Source organism: Etheostoma spectabile, chromosome 7, assembly GCF_008692095.1.
Source record: "Etheostoma spectabile isolate EspeVRDwgs_2016 chromosome 7, UIUC_Espe_1.0, whole genome shotgun sequence".
Lineage (NCBI taxonomy): Eukaryota > Metazoa > Chordata > Actinopteri > Perciformes > Percidae > Etheostoma > Etheostoma spectabile.
The window spans coordinates 16,083,177-16,093,741 of record NC_045739.1 but is presented as its reverse complement, the minus strand read 5'-3'; the positions used below and the strand labels follow the sequence as shown (position 1 = coordinate 16,093,741).

At 38.3% G+C, this 10,565-nt stretch overlaps 1 protein-coding gene and 1 long non-coding RNA gene across 3 annotated transcripts in view; one reads left to right on the top strand and one right to left on the bottom strand.

Moving 5' to 3' along the window:
* Nucleotides 1-1,046: 1,046 nt before the first annotated feature.
* The window catches only part of slc26a6.2 (solute carrier family 26 member 6, tandem duplicate 2), an 18,561-nt gene continuing 9,042 nt past the window's right edge, over nucleotides 1,047-10,565 (top strand). The window contains exons 1-14 of one of the 2 annotated variants that reach the window (XM_032520961.1): nucleotides 1,047-1,654; nucleotides 1,911-2,046; nucleotides 2,880-3,019; nucleotides 3,224-3,334; nucleotides 4,426-4,601; nucleotides 4,887-5,051; nucleotides 5,462-5,614; nucleotides 5,744-5,826; nucleotides 5,917-6,064; nucleotides 6,152-6,265; nucleotides 8,059-8,136; nucleotides 9,019-9,114; nucleotides 9,905-10,011; nucleotides 10,204-10,273. In XM_032520961.1, the coding sequence (XP_032376852.1) occupies nucleotides 1,919-2,046; nucleotides 2,880-3,019; nucleotides 3,224-3,334; nucleotides 4,426-4,601; nucleotides 4,887-5,051; nucleotides 5,462-5,614; nucleotides 5,744-5,826; nucleotides 5,917-6,064; nucleotides 6,152-6,265; nucleotides 8,059-8,136; nucleotides 9,019-9,114; nucleotides 9,905-10,011; nucleotides 10,204-10,273 (1,569 nt within the window). In that variant the 5' untranslated portion in view covers nucleotides 1,047-1,654; nucleotides 1,911-1,918. Of the gene's footprint in view, nucleotides 1,655-1,906; nucleotides 2,047-2,879; nucleotides 3,020-3,223; nucleotides 3,335-4,425; nucleotides 4,602-4,886; nucleotides 5,052-5,461; nucleotides 5,615-5,743; nucleotides 5,827-5,916; nucleotides 6,065-6,151; nucleotides 6,266-8,058; nucleotides 8,137-9,018; nucleotides 9,115-9,904; nucleotides 10,012-10,203; nucleotides 10,274-10,565 lie in introns of both variants that reach the window. The other variant, XM_032520960.1, reaches the window with a different exon arrangement.
* LOC116692575 (uncharacterized) overlaps nucleotides 9,933-10,565 on the bottom strand; it is a 3,821-nt gene continuing 3,188 nt past the window's right edge. The window contains exon 3 of the long non-coding RNA XR_004332730.1: nucleotides 9,933-10,009. This is a non-coding gene — a long non-coding RNA (uncharacterized LOC116692575). The remainder of the gene's footprint in view (nucleotides 10,010-10,565) is intronic.

Sequence of the window (10,565 nt, the reverse complement as noted above, 5' to 3'; positions counted from 1 at the left end):
GGGGGGGGGGGGGGGGGGGGGGGGCAGGATGACACCAACCCGCTGTGGGAGTGGAAGTTCAGTTGTGGTAAATTTCCATAGTTATGTTGGCACTTGCTTTAAAACTTTCTTTTGATTAGGATGTTTCTAATAAACAATACATGTTTAAATAATTTTTTAGATCTTTTTCCTACATTTGTAGATTTATTTTTATTTTTAATTATAGAAATGTACTTATTTAAAAAGGTTTTATTTTTGATTTCTTTTACCTTTTCTGTATATGCAAATAAATATAGGACATCATCGGGCAAACATAAGTGACTTTTGGAGCTAGTGCTAGCTACCTTTACTGGAAAATAGCTGGCAACACTGATTGCAGATGAACATTTAAAATCCAGGAATTCACATTATAAATACTACCATTGACTGTCTGTGTAACAATTTGGCCACAATTAGCACATTGACCAGTTCAGCCATTGACTAGGTTTCAACCTAGTCTTGTTGTTTAAGGGATTTGAAAGTTTCATCTTTCTGATTCACTGAGGGGGAAAATAGAGACAAACGTGACTGAGCAGATGAAAGTGTCAATGCCTGTTAATGCACATATAAACTACACTGTGTCTTTAAGAAAGGATGTTGTTTGTCCTACTTAGTTAACCAGTATCTTTCCTTCCATTGATTACACAGACCCTCCCATTAACTTTCCTGTGGTGCAATTATAAATTAACAAGATCAACCCTGACTAAGCTGAAATGACTAATCTAATCACACAGAGATAAAAGAAAAGACATAAAACACAGAGAGAAAAATAGCTAAGACTGTCTGGTGTAAATTGAATACATATTTGTATATTCTGTAATTCTGTCTGTATTTATCTGAACTTAGTTTAGCTTCCTGCGTGTAGCATGCTGTATTTACCTGTAAGTCAAAATTACATTTAGAATATGTTGGTTGCATGTTGAACCATTTTTTTCCAAGGGCAAAGATGATTGACACAATAAATTAAACATATGACAATAACTACAAAAAAGAACTAACTCGCTATATTTAAAAAACAAACTCTAATTGCTACCATATCTGTTTTTTCACCTTTGCCCTATCCCTCCACAACAATGTCCGTTATAGAGTTCTAGATTTCCCTTCAAGGTCACAAGTCACAGCAGTGGAGCCACAACATAGACAGAGACCATCTCAGCCTCAGACAAGTCTGAGGAAGCGAGCAGGCTGAGAAGTTTTTTTGTTTTGTTTATTTTCTCAGAGAATTGTGGGTTTTAAAATGAAACCTTACCTTCTTCTGTTGGCTGCAAGAAAAAGCAGTGGAGACACTTGGATCTGATAGAAAACTCTACAGCAGATTTAATACGAATCCTGAGGACCACGACACACAGAGAGGATTAATTCTTCATAAAGAGGGATGTGCCATATTATGATTGTAAATACTTTTTAATTTAGGTGGACGGTTTTCTTTACAACCCTGAGCAGATATCGACTTGGATTCATGTCCTCTGAAGTGGAAAAACGAATAAAAGACATCGGTATAGAAAACTAATCATATCACTCTTCTGAAAACCTACACTAAATATGAATGGTTCATCTCAGGGATTCAGAAGGTTCTAGGCATTTTGTAAAATAAATATTTTCAACAAAGAGCATTTTTTCAGCTGGAACACACAAGGTAATTATGATCAAAAGTTTTAAACTGTTTAGTCCCAGAGGGATTGCGATCAGAACATAAATAACCATGAAACTAACTAATTGTATTTTTACAGCTGTTATTGTGCCCAAAAAATAGTAAGACTAACTATTGATATAGTAATATGTTCAGCTTTCTTCAAGATATCTTTTTAGGTATTTTCTTATAAATAGAAAAACTGTTGAAAATATAATGCCCACATTGTGTAATATTGATGGAACGATTGTGTTACAGCTAGTTTTAGCCATGGCAGAGAGGAGACGGGGGGGCTACAGCGTGCACAGGGAGATCCTGGACGAGGGAGCAGTGGATGAGATGGCACAAAAGTCTGACTCAAAAACATCTCTGTCTGAGAAGGTCAAAAGGTCAATGAGGTAACGTTGCCCACATCTAATTTAGTGTGTATTTAAACTTTATTTTCATTTATTTTATTTCTAAAGGACAACTTACAATAATCTACATCTCTGTAAATGAGCCAGTGTTAGCCAGCTGGCTAATTTTTAACTGTAGTCCTTTGGCCAGACGTTTTCAGACCAGAGCAACAGAAAACAGCAAGACATAAGTACAGGTTAAAATGTGCAGACAGAAGTCAATAAGACACCATAAAGACAGCTAGATCAACAACATAAGCTTTCTCTAGAAGCCATGTAGAGTGACAGAAAGCAGCAAGACATTTGTAAAGTTACCCATCAGCAGTATCCACATTCAGTACATGCAAGCAACACCAATTATAGCCATTTTCTTGAACCATGCAACCATGCACAGTGGTAATAAGCAATGGCAATAAAAATGAATCACTCGTGATGGAGATCTTGATACAACATTAAAAGTCACAGTACAGGTAAATAAAATGTTGAAATTGTTAAAGTACAAGTTAATCTGTTAAACATACACAGGCCAGTCAGAGTTGACTGTGTCTTACAAACTAATCTCTTTCCACATTCAGACATTTTCTCTTGCACAAAAGCATACAGCAATTACATTCAGAATAAATCAGTATTCATACAGTACATAAAGTACTAAACATACTGTTTTCTGCGTTTAATGATTTTAAACAGACAGAGAGAATTAAATTTTAATGCAACATCAGCCAAGTGACCTGTAGTTCAGACTGGACACATACACTGACATTAAAGCATATTCCGAAAATAATGTACCTTTCTGCCTCTTCTTTTTCTCTGTCTGTCTCCCTGACACACAAACTCAGCTGTTCTGGTCCCAGGTTAAAGAGCTGCCTGCTGGGTAGTGTTCCTGTTGTCTCATGGCTGCCGCGTTACTCTATCAGAGAAAATGCCCTGGGTGACCTGATCTCTGGAATCAGTGTGGGGATCATGCATTTGCCGCAGGGTGAGGACGGAGGTTCAGGGGATGAGTTCAGTTGAGATGCAGCGAGGGGTGGACAGGTAGAAGAGATGAAAAAATGTTAAAATTAGTTTATTTTATTTGGTAATCTGAAGGTTTTGCATTATCCTACTACTTAATATTTTTACTTGTTATAGCTGTTATTACTGTGTTGTAGGGAATCCTATTTGTCCTTTGTTATCCCTGCAGGTATGGCCTATGCCCTGTTAGCATCTGTTCCTCCAGTCTTTGGCCTTTACTCCTCCTTCTACCCAGTCCTCATCTACTTCATCTTTGGCACATCCAAGCACATCTCAATTGGTTTGTATCATATGTATCATTAAAACACTAAATCCTAAAACACTAAATCCGTCAGCACGTCAGTGTGTTGCTAACTACCGCGCCTGTTTTTAACCGTTGGTAAGCCTACCCGCAATGTTTCACCAGGCTCAAGCAGCTTAGACATTCATCCGTTCTGCCATTACAGACGTGAACTAACCACAGATGGTTGTCTCATTCATGGACTGACAGTGCACCGCTGCAGAATTTTCTATAGGGGAAAAACAATGGATATTTGGCGTTATTTTTGGCATAAAATAGCCAGTAGCCACTGGTTCATCAAAGTAATATTTTGTATTGTGCATTTCCGTATATTACGACCATATAGTTTGTGCTGTGGCCACCAGTTTTAATTATTTCAACATCAATACTCATCATTGGCATGGCAGACTGGGCTAAATACTGCTATGCCCCTGAGCCTCTGCCACCAGTGCAATGGGGAAGAAGCAAGTCCAAGGCAAGAATTGGAGTCGTAGCAAATTCAAAAATGCTTTAACGTTGAATTTGTGTTTAAAACACTGCGCCATACTTAGTTGTTAACTTCCTTTTTAAGTACACAGGCTTGTACCTTTTGGCTTTTTATCAAAGAGGCAGGTATTTTCTAAAACAGTTGTTAACCTCTGTACTGATGATTTATTTGGCAGCGTTTCCTGCTGATCCAAGCCATAGAAGTGCTTAAAATATGGGTAACATGGGTTAAAATATGTAACTTTGTCTAAGGGAAAATGAATAAGATGTTTACTTCTGGAACCAGGGCTGGCCAAACTAGCTCAACAACTTCAAAACTCTTCTTCTTTTTTTTTGCACATTTCTGATTTGTAAGTGTAAATACATCCACTTGTAACATCTGTCAAACTAGTGAGAAGGGCACAGACAAAACAAAAATGTAAAATAACGAAATGGTTACAAATGGTCTCACTCTGACAGATCATTGTGTATCACATTTGACACCATCAGTCGTGGTAGGAAGGAAAATGTGAGGGGGAAAAAGGGCACGTAAAATATCTCACAATGTCCAATATGTTGTTATATGGCCAACAAAAATATGTTTTGTCTCTGTCTCCTTTCTTCAGGAACATATGCGGTCATGAGTGTGATGATAGGAGGGGTGACAGAGCGATTGGCCCCAGACTCCAACTTTATGATATGGGACAATTTGACCAACTCGAGCACAGTTGATATCGGCTCCCGGGATGCAGAGAGGGTCCGAGTGGCTGCAGCTGTCACCTTCATGTCCGGATTATTTCAGGTAAATTAGAGATTCTCTGGTCTGGATACCAAATATGTGGGAGTAATCTCCCCATTGGGTGTTGATGTTTCTTGGACAGACATGCTGTCATCACTAAAGGTGTCCCTGACTAAGAATTTACATAGTCCGATCAGTCCAAAATTGCTATTTCAAAGTGCACCCACACATTGTCAATTAAAGATTTAGTTAGTTAGTGCAAACGTTGCACTAGCAAGTTGCTTTGTTTGTACTTCCTTCTTATAATGTGAAGCTCCATGTGTTTTTCATTCTGTGTTATATGTGTAGGTTCTACTCGGTCTAGTCCAGTTTGGTTTCGTTGTAACCTACCTGTCTGAGCCTCTGGTCCGAGGTTACACCACAGGCGCTGCCATCCACGTCATTGTGTCCCAGCTCAAATACACCTTTGGCATCAGCCCTTTGAGATACAGTGGACCCTTCTCGTTGTTATACGTAAGAAGGAACACAGTCATCAACACCTGTGTGCTTTTACATGTTTCGATTTAATTGTACAGAGTAAGGCTGAAACCATTAAATATTTCCATAGCATTTTGGATAGTTCTTAGTGATTTCTACAAGTTAACGAATGTCAACTGTTAACCCTAAAACTTCATCGAGGAAAGTATAATATATCTATCCTATGAGCAGGCTTTTATCTTCAAAACATAAAAATCATGGAGATATTCGCCACCGTCCTATGATTACAAGCCAATAGAGCTGATGTTCTTCTCAGTGATGGACAAGAATATAACATAAACATTGCGTATATTGTATAAATGCGGTGTATATTTGTGCTACTTATTTCTCTTGTGCTTCTCCATATAAGTTTTTAAGCAATTATGATGTTATTTCTTTCCTTCCAGACTGTGTTGGAGATATGCTATCTCATTCCAGAGACAAACATTGGTACTCTTGTGGTCAGTATTGTTGCTATATTGGGCCTGATCCTTGCTAAAGAGCTCAACACATACTTGAGTAAAAAACTACCTGTTCCTATCCCTGTGGAGATGATTAGTGTGAGTATACAGGAATATGTATATACACTTTTAATATACTCTATGGAAAGTTAGTTCCTCACAAAGATAAACACACACTATTACATTTAAACCCACTTATACATATACTTGTATTACCTGTTTCTCCAGATTATTATTGCTACAGTCATTTCCTGGCAAGTTAACTTGCAGGAGAAATATGGAGTGGATGTGGTGGGCGAGATTCCCTCAGGGTAAGAAACACACACCAAGCACAGCAATCTGCTTACATATGAAAAATATATTTGTAATGGGCGATGTATTCTACTCTCCATGTCTCCAAGCCTCCAGCCGCCTGTTCTCCCAACTGCCTCTCTGTTTGGTCAGGTGATCGGGGATGCCTTTGCTCTGTCTGTGGTTGGCTATGGCATCGCCATCTCACTGGGAAGAATCTTTGCCCTTAAATATGGATATAAGGTGGACAGCAACCAGGTAAGGAGGGTATGGATAGAATTAAGGATGATCTGCTCTTTTAAGGTTGATACCTTGTATATTTATAGTGTGTTCTTCCTGGTATAGGAACTAATCGCCCTGGGTCTGAGTAACGGCATTGGTGGAATTTTCCAGTGTTTCGCCATCAGCTGCTCCATGTCTCGCACCATGGTTCAGGAGAGCACAGGAGGGAAAACTCAGGTTGGTCTAAGTGGACATCATTCCACATTGTGAGAGGGCTCCTGTCTCTCTATACAGAAATAATTTAAATACATGATTTTAGAAATCAGTGAATTGAGTAGGTCTGGTTTGAGACTTACATTTTACAAAATAAGTATGACAAAATAACATGTTTGACTTTTAAAGGATCAGTTCACATTCAAAATATATATTTTCACAAGGGAACTTACCTTTTAACCAGGACGACTGCTTGGAATCAAAATCTAATTTTGGGAAGAGCTTGCTAATGTTACACAAGTCACCACAGAATTAACAAAGAAGTAAAGAAACCTAAAGGCAAAATATTAAAAACCCACCCTTTCCGGGGAGAAAAAATCTGAATAATTTCAATTAGGGACTGTTCGTTTTCTATTTAAGGGTTTACCGGAGGGTTTTTTGACCCTCCCTTTGCCAGTAATACATTTTTCTATTAAAAAAGGCATGACCCTCGCCAACAATGTATTGATGCCGTCCGTTCTGGTTTGTGCTTGGCAATGATGTAAAGATAGCCTTTGTTTTTTTACAACCATGACATACATGACTAACCAGCTGCCTTCTCATATTACACATCACACGCCACTATTATGTTGGCCATTTCAGTGGATTTACTCACTAACATTGTTATGAAAACAGTCCTAAACTAAATGCACATTTCCTTACTGCATTACTTCAAATAAAACATTGAGATCATTCAACAAAGCACCCTGGGTAATAACAAATTCAACATGTGAACTGGTTGCGATGGACTCGTCACTAGGCTTCCTCAGTCATCGTATATTTTAGCATAGGTAAAGCTGCCGAAGATGAACAATATAAATATAAATATGAATATAAAAGTTAGGTGATCCTCCCCCCTAGACTTAAAAAATTTGGATGACCCTAAAAAGACATGACCCTCCCCTATTTTTCTCCGGTGGTCCATTCCATAAATAACGGCCCCGTATATTTAGCTCCTGATATTAGACCTTAAAATGGCTACTGTATGAATGTTAATACTGTTTTTGTATCTTGTGTAGCACAATAACAGGCTGGCAGAACTTTCTCTAAAAAAATAAAATCAACACATAATACAAAATCATTATCCACACACCTGGCATTAAAACAATATTAACACAGCTGCGTTTATGGTTGACATACTCTAGCCTTCTACTAGGTAGTATACTACTACGGCTGCTACATCCTGCTACTGATGTACCACTATAAAGTTAAATTTCAAAAGCTGGAATGATTTTTCTTTATTTAGTTTACAAGATAGGTGTAGCTTGCCCTGTATTAATTCCACACAGCTGAAAAGGATGTCAACAACATTTAGAAATATGCTTATTGGTTTTAAACTTGAAAAGGATGTTTCATGAGATAATTTTTCAGATCAGTATTTTCATTACAACACTTCACTCTGCCCATAGCTACAAAGCTGGGCTATCTTACAGGTTAAACGGAGTGAAGAAATGGGTCATAATCAACGTTAAGTGGCATCATTAAAAAACACTCAGGCAATTGATTTTTGCTCACATCGTTGAAGTCCATCTACACAAACAGATTTGCTAAAAGGCTAAACCAATTTAGTCTGACAACACACTTAATCAGCTAAGGCCCATTACAGAGGAGAGGAGAGACTTCAACTGATGATGCCATGACTCCTCTCATTATTATTTACCAAATCACTTTAATAACCACTATATCATTAATGGTTTCTAATTTTTAACTCTCTTCCTCTGATTTCTCTCCTGATTTCTATTCATCATGTCTCTATCTACCCTCTGTCTTCACTGCAGGTTGCCGGGGCTCTATCAGCAATAGTTATCCTTTTCATCACTCTCTGGATTGGAACTCTCTTTGAAGATTTGCCAAAGGTACTGTGTGTGTGGGGTTTTAAATGTGTTCACATCTGTGCACAAGCATGAGCATACACACGTGTCCAAGTTAATGAGTTTGCATAATTATAAGCCCTCCTCATCAAAATATAGATGGCTGAGGTTGTGTTGCTATAAGGCCAGGGACAGATATTTATTCAACTTCAGACTTAAGCCACTAGGGTTTTATTAAAACTTATTAAAAATTAAATTTTCTTTTGAATATGATATTGATTCAATCCAGAAACAATCTGTTGTATAGTCTCTAGAAGACCTAAGGAATCCATAGGTATAAACTATGACATGCTAGCTTGTTGGCAAGGTGGTTAACTAATGCTCCAAAAAAGGCTACATTTTGGCTAGGGATAAACTGGCTGGTTATTGAATCAAATCGAGACCTTGTGAATGGGAATCAAGTCAATTCAAATGTACTGTATTTATATAGCGCTTTTCTAGTCTTAGCAACTACTCAAAGCGCGATTTACATCATACAGGATACATCCACCATTCACACACATTCATACACTGTGACCGTACAAGGTGCCACCTGCTCATCAGATAAACACTCACACACATTCACCGATGCGGGGGCAACTCGGGGTTCAGTGTCTTGCCCAAGGACACTTCGACGTGGGACTGCAGGGCCAGGGATCGAACCACCAACCTTCCGATTGGCAGGCAACCACCCTACCACTGAGCCACAGCCGCCCCAAATCAAATGAAGACTATAAATACTATAAACACACTAAAAACTAACAACTCTTAGCCATTTGTTTGCAGCCTGTGTAACCAGAAGTCAAAAAAACGAACTCAGATTCATGTTTTTGGCCTCAAAACTAGAGTGCTCCATATTAACTGTATTATACGGGACTCACTTTGCAGGCAGTGCTGGCCGCCATCATCTTTGTTAACCTCCATGGAATGATGAAACAATTTATGGACGTCCGTGCACTTTGGAGGAGCAACAAAGTAGACATGGTGAGTGTCTTAAAAGGTAGACAAGGAAATGTTTAAGGTTTTAGGATAGATTCATTAATTTGTTGGTAACAGGATGTATAGATGTCCATATTGTTTTCTTTTTATATTAAACATCTTAAATCCCAGTGCTTCCCAAGCGGATGCTTCCTAAGATGTCAGATGTCTGCTCAGATAAGCAGTGCTTTCTTCATAAAAACTTCTTCAGCACAAGAAACCCCTGAAACTAATTATCATTTCTTGTCATCCTTACTTATATTGTAACATACTGTGTTTTTCTTGCTAATGTTAGCATGATAGCTAAATGTTAGCATGTTAAACCAGCATGCTACAGACTGCCAGAAGTCTGCAGAATCCATACTGTACAGTATGCATGTAAACTAATACCAAGCTCAACTTTGCATGCTCAACGTTAGGATATTAACACAAATTACTATACTATGCTTCTTAAATTTTCCTAACTGCAAATTTCACTTAAAGACTGAACATTTCTCCAAAATCGCTACCTCTTGTGGGGGCCCTAAGGTGACAGGAAATGAACAAATAAGAATGACAAATTAAAATAACCCAATTACTATCAGCTGATGAAATACACCTGAGGCAGGCTGATTGAGCTGCATTTAGGTAACAACATGGCCTTTTTCTGTGGTGCTGTAATCAAATCAAACTACATGTTCCTTCATTTCCGATACGCATCTAACAATGTCATGTTGCTACATATAAGCGTTGCTAGACTTGTTGAATGGTTTTACTACCCTTTGTTACTCATTATGACTCTTTTTCTTATCTTCAGCTGATCTGGGTTGTAACCTTTATCCTCACCTTGCTATTCAACCCTGACCTGGGACTGGCTGCTGCCATTGGTTTCTCCATGCTCACCGTCATCTTCAGGACACAGCTGTAGGAAGACATTACCATACACCCACAATTATACACTAATAAACACACACATTTTTAGTGGGAGAGTGTGTTGAACATTAAGATATTAATCACCACACCTAACAATTAATTCTGTACTTCTCTGGCACACCATACCTAAACACAAAGTATTACAAATTGCTCATATACCTCTGTGTTTTGTGTGTATTTCAGACCTAAATACTCCATATTAGGGCAGATACCAGCCTCTGACATTTACAGGCCAATTGAGGACTATAATCAGGTATGACATGTTACATTTAAATAACCTGAAAGCAGGGGCGAGAGCGAGTGCTGATCTGGAGATGAAAAAAACACTTGCATTACATATTGATATAATACAAAATGTTAATTATTAACTTCTTTCATTTTCATTTCCACTTTAAACCAACTAGTCCTAGCTTTAAAGATGGTCTCGACCAACTGCCACTTTGCTTTGTTTGAAAGCCATGATGTCTCTCTTTCATGGGTGGGCCAAAGTCTCTGGTCAGGCAAAGCAGAGAAAGGGGAGGTAACCTTGCTCCTTATGACCTCAT